Source organism: Rhipicephalus microplus, chromosome 5, assembly GCF_043290135.1.
Source record: "Rhipicephalus microplus isolate Deutch F79 chromosome 5, USDA_Rmic, whole genome shotgun sequence".
NCBI lineage: Eukaryota > Metazoa > Arthropoda > Arachnida > Ixodida > Ixodidae > Rhipicephalus > Rhipicephalus microplus.
The window spans coordinates 181586769-181601826 of record NC_134704.1 but is presented as its reverse complement, the minus strand read 5'-3'; the positions used below and the strand labels follow the sequence as shown (position 1 = coordinate 181601826).

The 15058-nt window shown below is 44.0% G+C and overlaps 1 protein-coding gene across 4 annotated transcripts in view; it reads right to left on the bottom strand.

Annotated features, from left to right (window-relative positions):
• Nucleotides 1-15058, bottom strand: part of xmas (RRM_XMAS2 and SAC3_GANP domain-containing protein xmas) — a 417359-nt gene that overhangs the window by 393419 nt on the left and 8882 nt on the right. For all 4 annotated transcript variants that reach the window (XM_075896259.1, XM_075896258.1, XM_075896260.1 and 1 more), the window contains exon 3: nt 14392-14565. In XM_075896259.1, the coding sequence (XP_075752374.1) occupies nt 14392-14565 (174 nt within the window). The remainder of the gene's footprint in view (nt 1-14391; nt 14566-15058) is intronic.

Below are 15058 nucleotides of genomic sequence, written 5' to 3'. Positions count from 1 at the left end.
AAACATTGGCCTACCCATTACTGTAATTAATTGGATCCGCTCCTACCTTACCAGCCGCAAACAGTTTGTCCAGGTCGAGGGCTGCTGCTCTGGGGTTCTACCTGTAACCTCGGGAGTTCCACAAGGCAGTGTCCTTGGCCCTGTCTTGTTTCTCATCTTTATCAATGACATCGTTTCATCTGTTGACACCTCCACCATTAGCCTAAAGCTTTTTGCAGATGACTGCATTCTTTACAAGCCAATTAAAAGTGAAAGGGACAAAGAGTGCTTGCAGAACAACCTAAATTCTCTCTCCGATTGGTGCCATACCTGGTCGATGGAGTTAAACATTAGTAAATCGGTCTATATGCGTATCTCAAATAAAATTACCCTTTTTGCATCACGCTACACCTTAAATAATAATTCGTTGATCGAAGTGAGCAATTTTAAATACTTGGGAGTCAATATTACCAATCGACTGTCGTGGAGTAACCACATTGACGACGCTTGTTCCTCCGCCTCTAGAAAGCTAGGGTTTCTTAGACACAAACTAAAAAACGCGCCAACTCAGATCAAACTTCTTGCATATAATACATTTATTCGACCCCGTCTAGAGTACGCATGCGTAGCCTGGGACCCGTATTTTAAAAAGGATGTTTATAAACTTGAAATGGTCCAGAGGAGAGCGGTAAGATTCATCTATAATGCCTATCACAATCTTGATTCACCTTCGTCACTTATGGCTATCAACAACATTCCGCTCTTGAAACAGCGTAGAACTATCGCCAGACTCAAGTTTCTTTTCCTGCTTCGTAATCATCAGTTTAATATTGATACGTCTCTCCCTCTTCTTCCAGGAAAACCAGGCATGCTCACAATCATGATCTGACACCTTACTTTGCACGTACTAACCTTTTCAAACATTCCTTCTTTCCGAGAACCATTAGCGAATGGAATGCACTGCCTTCAAATGTTTTTCCTGAACGTGGCATTCCCGACTTTGAAAACTACATGCATCTTTTCTGTAATCAACACTGTTGATATTTCAATGCTAGATCACCTCTTCTTATTATTTCAACTGTGTAGCTTTACTTTTTTGTGCTTGAAACTGTTTCTAGAAGTTTGTTCGCTTTTTTTTCTAGATATGTATAACTAAGCATCCTATTTAGTATGACTTGTTTTTCAGTAGCCTTGTGTATTCTAACTTGCTGTATAACTTGTTCGTTTTTTTTCGCTAAGCTCCCTTTTTGTGCCCCTCCTGCTTGGTCTACGGACTGCAGTATGTAATAAATAATAATAATAATAATAATGTCATCAATTGAGAGGTTGTGGAGCTTGAACGCGACAGCCAGCGCTGACCGATGACGCTGTGCCGACCATATTCCCAGATGTACCTTTGTACTTCACAAAGCATGTTCCAAAAAGAAGGAAAGAGAGAGACCTCGCCAACCACTATGCCCCACCACCGAAGTGCATGGCTTTAGATGAAGGCATGCCCGACAGTGAACTCACTGAGAGTGTTGATGTACAATCAGCGTCGGAGACTTCTGCTCACCTGTTCAGCAATATTTCACCGCCGTCAGCTTTTTGCACCAAAATTGTGCTGACTAATGAGCCTGGGGAACTTTGCTTTGGATGGCACATTCGTGGGGAAAAATGCAGAGATGTGCTCGTTCACAAGCACGTCACATTCGCAGGGTGCTCGGAAACGACGCAGGAACAGGCTGAAACATCGTTGTGCCGAATATACTGCCACAACGTCAAGGTTGATGAATTTTTTGTGGCCACTGAAAGTGATGCGCTCGCGGCGTTAAAGAAAGCTGGCGCGCTGTTTTTGTGCCCTGGGTGTGGTATTGAGCCCATCAAGACCGGTCAGTGCATGAAGTTTGGTGAATCGTACTACTCGCACGCATGCTCGGTTACAACAGCAGAAGGGAAACAGTGTTTGCGTTGCAACTACACCAGGAAGCTTATATCAAATCAGATGCGCAGACAGAAGCAGAATCCCAAACAGAAATTCCGGCAACGAGCTGCCAGGCAATCTGTTCAGCTGTTGCGAACTAGGAGAAAGCTCGCAAAAGCCCAAGAAACGGTAGAAAAACAGCGGCTTGTGAATCAGTCTATGGCCGATACGGCTTTCGAGCAAAAAATTTGCGGACTGCCGCCAAAACAGCAGTTGGCTGTACGAACTTGTTTTAAAGCCGCGTCAAGAAAGTCGAGCCGTGGCATGGTTTACGACAAGCTGTGGATTCTGGAATGCATCCTGATGAGGATGAAGAGCCCGCAGCTATATGAACATATAAGGAAACATGAAATCATGGCACTACCAAGCAAGACTTATTTGGACAAGCACTTGCAGGGATTTAAAAGCACATTCGGTTTCAACCCCAAGGTGTTTTCAGCCCTGGAGCAAAAAACAAAGGATATGGATGAGTTCAGTCTCCATGGGGGCCTTGTTTTTGATGAACTGAAACTATCCGAGAATATTGCAGTGAAAGCGTGTGGAGAATGGAGTGGCTTCGTAGACCTTGGTAACTTCACTGAACCAGAAGACAAGACTTCTCTGAGCGACCACGGACTCATCATAATGTTTCAGCCTTTCCAATGTGGGTGGTTTCTGTTAATTATACTCCATTATTGCCACGAGTGGCTTACAAAGAACAAGAATTTGGTTTCTGTCCACTTTTTAATTTCGCATATGTGAAACAAAGAGCCTGGCTTTGTCCAAAACACTGCAATAATTGTTTCGTCTTCTTTACAGGCGGATTGATCCAAATACTTGGCGTGTTTTCTTCTAAAGGCAACGTGAAGGCCCCTCTACTTTCAAAATTCTTCTTGAAGCGACGATACTTGCCGAAAAATCAAGTCTTCGTGTTGATTATTGGACAAGCGACGGTGCGCCATGGAACAGAAGTCTTTGGAAGCTGCTTGGAATAAAGGGTAAGTTGCCTCATTCTGTACATCTTTGTAAAACAATGTTTTTCTTGCCTGCATTAGCTTAAATAATTTTCTTACTGGTTGCAGCATCATCAGTGTAAATCATATGCAAGGCTCCCTATCCTGTTGATTCTGCAAGACACCTACACATGATTTCTGACTTTCCACACCTTGTTAAGTGCGTGCGGAATGCCTTTGTTTCCAAAGGATTTTAGATCCCACAAGGCCACGTCCATGTCAGTCCTATCAAGAAGGCTTGGAAAAATGACAGAGAAGCCATCACACTGAAAGTGATGCCACATATAACACAAGCACATGCCGAGCCAAATGCTTTTGAAAAAATGCGCGTAACCCTGGCATACCAGCTGTTCAGCGAGGAGGTCCTGAAAGGACTCTTTTTCTACAAGAGTGATCTGCAGGAAAAGTTCCGTATAGTCGAGCCTACAGAGCACTTTGTAAGCCTTATGGAGAAGTTGATTTTCATCATGTCGTCGCGAACACCACTCAGAGGTCTTCGATCAGACTCAAAAAGTGCAGGGTTCTTGGAAGAGTTCATTATTTTTTTAAGCGAATGGGAGGAGCATGCAGCAAAGCATGGTGGTGGTTTTCTGAGTGCAGGGACTGCCCTGGGACTTCGTGTAACACTGAAAAGCATGCTGTCTCTTTTGGATTATGCCACTTCCAAGCTTCTATAGAAGTACTTGCTTACTGCGAACCTCAGTCAGGACAAAGTAGAGAACGTCTTTGGGATTGTTCGTCAGTCATTCGGATGTAATGATCATCCGACTCCAGGACAGTTCTTGATCATTATTAATAACCTCAGCTTCTATAGCTTAGCAAGACCACCCAGGGGTGGAAATTCTCAGCCTGAGCTGATCAGTGCACTCTTGGAGCCGTCTGACGCATCTACGCAAGAAGCTGGTAAAATGACAACTCTCGTGGACAGGCTTTTAGATAAAGGAAATTTAGCAGATGCCACAGATATGATGGAGAAGCACAGCTCCTTGCTTCATCACAAGGACTTTGTAGAAAAGAAGAGTGACAGCCGACTAATTTATTATGGAGCTGGTTACGTTGTACGCAAGACCATGAAGAAAATATCGTGTCTCGAGTGGACATCATCACTATGCATTCTTCCTGTTCAGGCCACGTTGAATAGTAACGCTTCACCAACTCAAGCATTTGATCATGGTGGCTTGCTTTACCCATCGAAACCACTTGAACGCCTTGTGACAAAAGTTGAGAACGCATTTACTGTTTTTTTCAGCCGCAACCAGCTGCATGCTGAGAGCATGACCTGTTTTCTTAGCTTTATCCAAGGCAATGAACTCAAGATGGTTGGCTGCCAAGTTCACGGCCGGGAAGTGACAGCAAACATCATCAAATTCTATGCTCTCACGAGGCTGCATTTCCTCGCCAAAGCATCCAACAAATCTAGAAATTTGCAGAGGCAAAAGCAAAAGCTTCTGAAGATGAGGCGGTGCCAGTGAGTGTCGAGTCAAGTTCAGTGTTTCAGTTTCGTGTTGTGAAAAGTTATACAATAAACTGTAAAGATGTTGCATGTGCTGATTTCTGACCTACTGTGTTCTTTCAATATTACTTTGACGCTGTTAATGTGCTGTCTTCAGCAAAAACGTGAGGGACTAATGGTACGCGGCTTCCAGGCCAGGCGCCATAACGTTTTGCCCAGTTTCACTTTAAGCTGTTTACTTAGGTTGTCGACAATGTGGGCGCTTGCGTAATTAGTGCAGCGGCAACGCCGAGGACGCTGTCATTTTGAGGCACTATAAAAAAGCGTAGGTACAAGGTAGGATACCTATTTCGCGCAGCAAGATCGAGAACTTCAATCGCGGCCAACAGAGCTACAACGTACGCGGATTCAGCAAGCAACATTCGCGTACTTTTCAGCCGAAGCCAGCAGTCTTTTGAACTAAATTCACGTTGATGAAAAGGCCAAGGATCCTGCCAAGAGTGAAATGAAGGAAACAACGCTCATTTACCAAGGTGTAGAACGGCAGGATAGCGCGCGCAAGCGCCCGCGCTGAATGCGTGCCAGCGAGCGGCAGCGCCACCTACCCACAGGATAGAGAAATGTTACACCAATACTCCGCCGCTCCGGACACTAGAAAAGCGTTCTAGCCTCTGTAATACAAGTACTCAGGGCAGGAACGATACGAAAGTGATCAAGCTCAGCATCATATTGTCCAGGTATAGTAGACCTAATGTAATAGTGAGACGTTTGAGTGATGTGGCACACGTCATCACCAAAACGACTTCTGACAACCGGCAGTCATGTCGAACCCAAACAGTGCGCGTCTCGACCCGGAGAAATTGTCACGCGACAGGGGTCCGCCGGAAAGAAGAAGAGCAGGAAGAAGCGTGCACGAGCTGCATGCACTGACTGTCCTGTCCTTTGCACTGCACTACACATTTCCGACGCTTCGCCTTGTAAATAAGTCCATTCCATTGTTACAACATTACAAAAGTGGCCAAAATCCAATGTAACTACCGTAGACTCGAAATAATTCAAACGCTTGTCTTTCGGCTAATTCAAACAAAATGAAAAATATTGGTTGCTCCGCTGTTTTTTTTTTTTTCAATGTATATAAAGGCTGCTGAATTCAAGCTGTGTCATTCGTTTAGTTCGTTCTTTTTGCATGTCTATACCAGAAAATATCCACTGCTGTGCCATACTATCTGAAAATTTGCATGCTCGTATAATCATAACAGTCGAAAATGAAAAATAGGCACCTCAAGCTTTCAAGAGAAAGGCTTTGCTAGTAAAAAATTGTAGACCATGATGCTTTGCAACTGGCATAAAGAGATTTGTGTTGAAGGCACATGTGGAAAAGAAAGAGTAGACAATTCACAACTTCTTCAAAGGGTCAGGTCAGGAGTAAAATGGCCAATCAATTTGTGGATCTTATGCCTCCGCTTTGTGTTTATCGTGAGCAGTTATGGTTTGAAAACACCTAGAAATTCTTTAATGTGATTAAAACCAATGCCTGATTGTGTGCTGTCATCATTCCCAGTTTCATTTGTATGAGAATTGCTGATAATCCAAACAAAATACAGGGGTCCCCGTCGAGTTTGAATTAACAAGAGTTGGCTGTATTGCCAAAGCAGCAGTTTATATCAGTACAAGAAAAAAGCAATATGTTAAGGGGCCAGTAAACAATCCCAAGGTCCTAAAATTGCTATGAAAGAAAATCTATGCATGTTCACGTAGCACTTTTGCTACGTGAACATGCCGCTACAAAAATTTTGCGAATGCATGCTGTATATAAGATGGAAGTTACCAGGGGTTAGAACATCCATTTCAGCGGGTCTCAAATTTTTTTGCGGCCTCGCCACCCTTCTCTCCCATAGGCAGCGGAAAGGTTGCCAGTCATTGTGACTCCACCCACTTCGGCGACATGGCACGAGACCCGCAATATGTCATCCCCACGCACCCTACAATCAAGCCGGGCATGCTCAACATGAGCATGTGTAACAGCCGACCGGTGAGAAAGCAGTTGAGGAGCACGCCTCATCTAGCGATAAAGTAGCTAGACACCTGCTTATCTCGGAGGATTTCGTTCTGGCAATAATGCTTCTTCCTGTAGTCTCGGGCACAACGAAACAGCAAAGGGCAGCACAGGAAAATAAAAATGCAGACTGCGCAGCTAAAACTGTGTCGCTAGAGGGCCAAGACGCTGTTCATTAGAGAAAAAAACTATCGACAAGCTTTAGTGGTACTTGAAGTTGCCCATGGCAAGCTTCGGTCACTGTGCGCGCATGTCGAGGCTTGGTCAGGCGTGGTAAACAGGCGCGGAATAGTTTTTCGAAATGAAGAAACTGCACGATGCGCAGAGCTGGAATATTTGGAAAATGTGATCGCTGCAATATTTTTGTCCGTGACCTGTATGCGAGGTGTAAAAAATTGTCTGTTTACTGGCCTTTTAATTTCATATTTCACCAAATGGCCAGCATTGAAAATTTAGTTTTTCCACCTCGGGGGAGCAAAGGTTATGATACTTGGTTGCTGCACAATAGGTCACAGGTTTGATTCCGACATCGGCGGTCAAATTGTGATGAAGGTGAAATGACAAAGGTTCATGTAAAGTTCCATGTCAGTGTATGTTAAAAGGAAACTGAAGATGTTTTAGAATTCGATAAAACTTCATGGTTAACAAGGACATACACTAAAAATCATGTCAAGATTTTTCCCATGGTTTTAGCAGCAGGAGCTTTAGAATATGCCAAAGAAAATATTACCTTGTTCCACCCTCGCAAGCATGCCAAAACTGTGAGTATGGAAACCTATTGTATTTATTCGAGTATGATAGTTTTTCTTTTTTGCAAATTTCTTAGCATCAAGCTCCAGGGTCGACTTAGATTCAAAGACTTTGAAAAACGTGCCATTTTTCATTGAAAAAAGTGGAGCACAACTGGCCCAAACTACACGGTATTACAGCAGCTAGTAACCAAGCCACCACTTGGATGGAGTACATACATAAGGCAGCCATTTTGATCTTTGTGGCAAGTGTTGATGTATAGTGCTTAGAATATACTGTCTTATGTGCTGTCCCCGGCGTTTTAGGTGGCACCAGATTAGATGAATGCCAGCGGCTGCCACGTGGAGTGCCGCAGCGCGGGTGGTTGCGCGGCCCCAACCGCTTCTCGTAGCCCGCCATGTTTCCACAGCATTAGCGAGAGGGCCTTTGCAAGTTGTTTTTTTTTTTTAATCAAACCGCAAAGGTTTTTCTGTTCTCATGTTCAAAAGTGACCATAGGTTTAAAGGTTTTGTTTTCTAATATTGTGCTTACCAAGAGCTTTGCACTTCCGTGCGCGCAAAGCTTGAAGCAGTAAGGCTCATCGGGCATCAAGTTGCGTCAGCTGATTCAACGCAGGTAAACAGAAAATTTTACTTGTATTGTAATGCTCCTCGCAGAATTTTTGTTTGTGAAACAAACGTAGGCTGCTTTGTTTTAACGAGCGGGTGTATGTATAAGTGTGCTGGCAAGATCCTTTTTAGAGGGGTACAGGGGGGGGGGGCACACTAGTTGTTTGCACCCGAGCTCTAGAAACTTGTCACCTTAGCCTAGCTACTATAATTAGGCATTTAGCCATGTCCCCAATATGGGAGACAGAATAAGCGAAAAGGCCCTCTCTTTCCTCTCTTTCTAAATAGCCACTTATATGCTATGAGGACAAAGTTCAATTATCTGTTGTAAAGGCAGCTGCTTGATATGGTTACTTCAGGCCCTGTCTTTCTTAATTAGCAGTATTATAGAAAGTTTAAAGGGGTCCTGCAACACATTTTGAGCATAGTCAGAAAATGCTGCCGATCGGTAGTAGAGGCAGCCCACAACACGAGAGCCAAATATTATAGCGCAGCACGCGGCCTGGAATTCACAATAAATTATCAAAGGCAGCTAAAAATTGCTTTCTCTTCTCTCTACAAATCTTGCAATAGCCCAGATATCACTCGTAGTAAGCCCATCTATCAGCCATTGGCTGATTTGAACACGGAGTGCTCGGTCGTTACAGAGATCGCCACGGGAGGCCATCACTTGTCCACGTGCGCATGTGATCGCATCAAAAAAGCCACGCATTCGAAGAAAAAAAAGAAAAAAGTGCTCAAGGTCTCAAAGTGCGCGTGGCGTTCTTTATTTGTCCCTTCCATCTCTCCCTGCTTAGCTTCCAGCACTTTTGTCTGGGCGAGAGAAGAGAGAATGTGATTGCAGCGTGTGACAAATCTTTGTAACTCCGCTCGTACTAGACGGATTCTTAAAATTTTTGCGGTGTTGAATTTGTGATGCAATACGCTTTTCCAATGAATTAATTCTATGGTGTTTTAGTGTTAAGTGTTTCAGGGCCCCTTTAGGAAACATAGCTTTAGAAAGTCTAGAAACAAAACAAAATTTCATCTAAACAAAACGCCAAGATGTACAGATGACAACACTACATCTAAATGAAGTAATGAATAACTATTTAACATGTCAGTGGCACAGAGAGAGAAATTGTAGGGGAGCGGGGAGAATTCTCTCGCTTGTCCAGTGCCTGTCTTGTCTAGTTGTCACATATAACCAACTAAATACAACCAGCATATATAACCAACTAGCCCGAAAAGCCACATTGACAAAATTTATTCACCTTACAGTAAGCCTTGTATATTTAAGTGACATGGAAAGGTGTGGAAAAGGAAATTGATAGATAGAAGGGGAGATAGAGTATGAAAGAAAAAATATAACGAAAGGCTAAAAATAAAGTGAGAAGTTTAGAGAAAGAGAAAGTAAAGAAAGAGCATCACAGTGAAATAATAGAGAGAAAGCAAAAAAGAAAGCAACACATTTAAACAGATACAAAAAAAGACATACACAAAAGATATGGAAAAAAAGAAGAGAAGGATGAAAAAATTGCAAAACCTTGGCAATACATGAAAGCCTACAGGTAACGCGTGGATGTGGACGAAGGAAGAATACACAAGATATAGTGCAATGCGCACGTCTTGAGTGCGATTTCTTCATCGGCATAAATGCACGATACGTTTTGAATGGAGAAACGAATGTGGCATAGCGGCTAGCACGCTCCATAAGGGAGACTTGCCAATACCTTCTCACAAGGTCTAACGTAAAAATATAATTAGACTTTGACACCGTTTCTATCCTCTCCTCTAGATTTGGTATTTAGTAAGTCAGCTCTCGAGATATGGCGTTAAGGTGTCAATAATCGATGCAAGGCCTAGGATATTTTCCCGGCACTTAAACCAATATCACAGGAGATGTACAGTTATTTGATTCAGTACAAATGTCAGCAGTCATGCTGACACTGCGAAATCAGCGCGTCAACAAAGCATATATAAACATCCTGGAGGAAATCTACAAAAGATCAACTGCCACCATAGTGCTCCATAAAAAAGTGACAGAATACCAATCAAGAAGGGTTTAAGACAAGCGGATACAATCTCCCCAATGCTATTTACCGCATGCTTACAGGAGGTTTTCAGAGGCTTAGAATGGGGAAAGTTAGGTATAAGAGTTAAAGGAGAGTACCTAGGTAACCTGCACTTCGCGGATGACATTGCATTGCTGAGTAACTCAGGGGATGAATGGCAACTCATTACTGAATTAGACAAGGAGAGCAGAAAGCTACGTTTAAAAATTAATCTGCAGAAACCGAAAGTAATGTACTACGACCTCGGAAGAGAACAGCGCTTTGAGATAGGTAATAGTGCACTTGAAGTTGTAAAAGACTACGTCTACTTAGGACAGGTAGTAACTGCAGAACCAAACCACGAGATTGAAGTAACTAGAAGAATAAGAATGGGGTGGTGCACATTCGGCAAGCACTCTCAAATTATGACAGGTAGATTGCCACTATCACTCAAGAAAAAGGTATATATAACAGCTGCATCTTGCCGGTACTTAGCTATGGAGCAGAAACCTGGAGACTTACAAAGAGGGTTCAGCTTAAATTGAGGAGGACGCAGAAGCGATGGAAAAAAAATGATGGGTGTAACCTTAAGAGACAAGAAGAAAGCAAAGTGGATCAAGGAACAAACTGGGATTGAGGATATTATAGTTGAAATCAAGAATAAAAAATGGACATGGGCCGGGCATGTAGCGCGCAGACAGGATAACCACTGGTCACTAAGGGTAACTGACTGGATTCCCAGAGAAGGCAAGCGGGTTAGGGGGAGACAGAAGATTGGGTGGGCAGATGAGATTAAGAAGTTTGCGGGTATAAATTGGCAGCAGCAAGCACAGGACCGGGTTAACTGGCGGAACATGGGAGAGGCCTTGCAGTGGACGTAGTCAGGCTAATGATGATGATGACGATCACTGCTTCACAGCACGCGCTCCAGAAAATTTAGCTCTTTTTGAGATAAGGCCACAGACGGCGTACTCACACACAGCTTCGCACATTTTGCAATAGCGTTCGCCTCAATAATTTCCCGTGTCAACTGGTTACAGCTCTGGCCCTTCTTTTCAACCTTGGGTCATGCCAGCTAACGAGTCGGTCAGTTCGAACTTACTGTAAACAATGTGGCTAAAAGCAGCTACAGCCTGTTGGGCCTTTCCCGCTTTTGTGTAGCTCGCAATGGCAAGGGTTTCTTGACTTGGCTTGCTTTTTCTTAGGTTGTTTATAGCAGCTGGCTTGACGTCTTTTTTATTGGGTTTTTCCTCACCATCTGCTAGTTTCTTATCTTGCTGAGATGTTGTTAGAGCTCATTCAGAGAACTGACATGTTCTAGTATAGCCGAGTGCATGCTTGCCTTGACATCGCCTTGCTTCTTTGTTTTAATTTTATTGACCTGCAGCAGCTGGCTAACTCTCTGGCAATGTCCCGGGTCCAGCCATCCAGTCTTTAATGTGAGGGTCCTTTGTTGAAAGCTCTTGATATTGGCACTCAATGAAACCGTTGTCCTCTTTTTAGTAACGATATGGTTGTGTGGAAGGCACTTTAGTGTCATGTGCGCAGGTGTGTTACACGAAGAGAGTGGACACAAGACACCATATGCAAGTACTCAAGCTAAAGTTATCATCGTAAAGTTATCATCAAACATAACAGCTTCATACAAACATCAAAATGCAGATGACACGTTAAACTAAATAGACAACTCAATTCACCGGACAGCAATTTTCTCAATTAAGAGTATAAGACTGTGCATACAGAACAATAGCTCACAGATTGTCCATCATCCGACGCAATGCAGTCATGACCAATGCTCGTTGCTCGGTGGCTTTCGAGTGGTAATTTGCAGCTCTGAATTAATGCTGACGATGGCTGTGACAGACGGAGTTGGTGATATCAACGCTTGGCCTCGCACATAGTTGCGGGCCTCTTCGTCCGTGCGTGCCTGGTAGCGCCCGCCCAATCTGAACTTAAGCGTGACTCTCCTCCAACTGACGCTCTCTGCCCTGCGGTCATCCGACACCAGCCCCAGGGCATGGCCCCTCCTAATTTCTCCCTTGAAATGCCAGTTGCCTGGTGCCGTAGCACTTTTGTTTATGTCTGTTGTTTGAAATCCGACTGTCTGGGGACGGTATTCGAAATTGCATCTGGTGGGACGATTGTGTCTAGCTGCTACCTTGCAGGCAAGCATCCTGTGTCTTCCAGGGAAGCATTGCAATCACTACAATCACCCCCCACTTATGAAAGTTGTCAGGGGTACAACTTCTCACTATAGCACTGTCGAGGTGCATACACAGCCACACAAGAACACAAACCCATTGGTTTATTCCCCAGTTCACTTGAAGCATGACGCGTACACGATGTGAGTATAAAACAACTTTCACAGATTACATGAAATCGCATGCATGTATATCGTAACAAAATCTTGTACACAAACACAAAATGAGTGTTCCTAGCTCTTCCCATTCTAGGTCACTGAAAACCTCCTTTAAGCAAAATGACATTGCTCTGCTGAGTAACTCGGGGGATGAATGGCGTGGAGCACATTCGTCAAGCATTCTCAAACCGTGAATGGTTGATTGCCACTATACCTCAAGAGGAAGGTATATAACAGCTGGATCCGGCCGGTACTTAACTACGAAGCAGAAACGTGGCTTACAAAGAGGGTTCAGCTTAAATTGAGGACGACACAGCGAGTGATGGAAATTTCCATCATAGGCCTATTTTTTTCCTTTAGGAAAAAAAAAAGATAGGTGTAACCTTAAGCGACAAGAAGAGAGCAGAGTGGGTGAGGGAACTAACCGGGGTTAAGGATATAGTTGAAATCAAGAAATAAACATGGGCCGGGCATGTAGCATGTAGGCAGGGTAACCGCTGGTAATTAAGGGTAAGTGACTGGATTCCCAGAGAAGGCAAGTGGGTTAGGGGGAGACAGAAGGTTAGGTGGGCAGATGAGATTAAGAAGTTTGCGGGTATAAATTGGCAGCAGCAAGCACAGGACCGGGTTAACTGGCGGAACATGGGAGAGGCCTTTGTCCTGCAGTGGACATAGTCAGGCTGATGATGATGTTGGTAAATACGACGCATTTAAAGTACCGCGGGGAAACAATTGCGCAATATTAACATTAGAGATTGGTAAGAGAAAGGCTCGTGGCACACAACCTGAGCCGAGAAAAAAAATTCGAGAGGAGTGGCACTGGGTGTTGAGACGCCGAGCTGCGAAGACGTGGGAAACGGATGTTGCTACAGCGACGAAAGCAGTAGAACCGCCAGGTTCTGAGGATGTCGGCAAAGAGGTTCGGCGAGTGGCCGCTGATATCTGGAGAATTGAGTGGGGCTGCCCGAACTTGCCGCAACCTGTCAAAGAAGTTGCTGGGCGGACTTAAGCTCCTCTGTTTCGAAACAGAACGTATGCGGGCCCGCACCATAGTCAAGACACCGTTGACGACTTAGGCGTAGCCTAACTGAGCCAGAGGATAGGACGAAGACCGGAACCAACCGGCAATGATGTCGAGTGGCTCAATGAGCGACATTTTCCAGGACAACTTTACAACTTCGTTTTACTTCCGGAAGTAGCATCGGAACAGTAAGAATGGCCTACTATTGTGGGAGCCTATGAGAGTAGCCAACGAGAGGCCATCTCGAATAGAGACAGATTAGGGCTAAAAGATAGAATTTGAGTCAGATACTGGTTTCACATATATAGCCGATTACTGTGTCCATGTCTCTTTTTGGGAGTCAATTCTGACTGTCACAATGTTTCTTATTTTGAGTATTATTAACATGGGTTTGCCATGTCACCGCCGACTGGCATCTCTTTCTCAATTCCATCCTTCACAAGCGCTCCTGAGATAAACCCGTGACAAATAAATTGGCGAGCCTCTGCCAGGATTTTCCCTTGTACTGCCCAGTCACATTATCGTCAGGGGTTGCAAGATAGATTACGAGAAACTGATGGCCGTGACCAAAGACCTGGGGATGATCAAGAAGGAGACTCTGAAGTTCTTCGAGAACGGGCAGAAAGAAGTTTAACAGCACAAGCACAAGAAAGAGAGAGCGCGTGAAGAACATGAACGGATGCTCGAACACCACGAGCACGAGAAGAAAATTCTCGAGCTCAAGTTGAGGTTAGCGCAGATAAACGCGAGTGCACGCAATAGGACAAGTAATGCGAGTACCCCCACCTCCGCCCCATTGGCGTCGACCAGCTCGCCTACTCCCAGGCCTAAGCAGACTTGCCCGCGCAAGTTTATGACACCCTTTGATGAGCGAAGGAAAGATTTGCGTGCCTATCTGCATCTATCCGAAAGAATTGCGGTAGGGAAACACTGGGAGAAGAGAGAGTGGGCCGATTATTTGAGTTTGTGTCTAGCGGGCGAGACATTGAGTGTATACGGTCACACGCCTGCACAAGAGTCACTTGACTACGTTCTCGTTTAGAAAACTTTACTAGAGCGTTTTAGGCTAACTGCTAAAGGGTTTCGCGAGAACTTTCGATCATGTAAGCCTGAGAACTCGCAGATTGGCAAGCAGTTTGTTTGCCGGCTTGCTAAATATATAAAAAATTTTACTCACGTGGTCACTGAAATAAATGGTGGCAAACTTGCGCTTGAGGTCACAGCTAACATGCTCCAGCCGGCCAAACTGGGAAAAGTGCTGACTCAGCACCTCACGGTTGTTCAGCTCAGCAGGCATCTGGTTGCACAACAACGCGCTCAGCTTGCTGATCTCCTCGGGTGTCGCAGTCACCTGCCACAGAGGAATGTACAGTCCTGTCTCATTAAACCTACTCAACAACAATGGGTGAGCTGGAAAACCATACACGAACTAAAATTCTATGTCCGCGAACTTTTGGAAGAATGTTATACTAAAAACATTGCGAAGAAAAAAGTCACGGTGTACTTCCTTACTTGTATTGAGCCATAATTGTATTATTTATTATACTTGTTTCTGTTGTGTCTTTCATACTTTTGTACGTTTGATGAAAGTTGCTCATTTTCTTTCTTTTCAAGTGTATTTCTTTATGGTACTTAGTAAATCTGTCTGAAATTTCTCACGGTTTCAGTTTTTTGTACATATATTTTTAATCTTGCTACTGCAAGTTCGTGATGACTGTTATGCGTTATTTTAGAATGCATGTTTTGACATCTGTTGTACTTCTTGAATTTGAATTTTTTGTGCCCTCATTCAAAAGAAGAATGAAATTTGTATCTTTCTTCCACTTCACTTGAGCAAATGTATG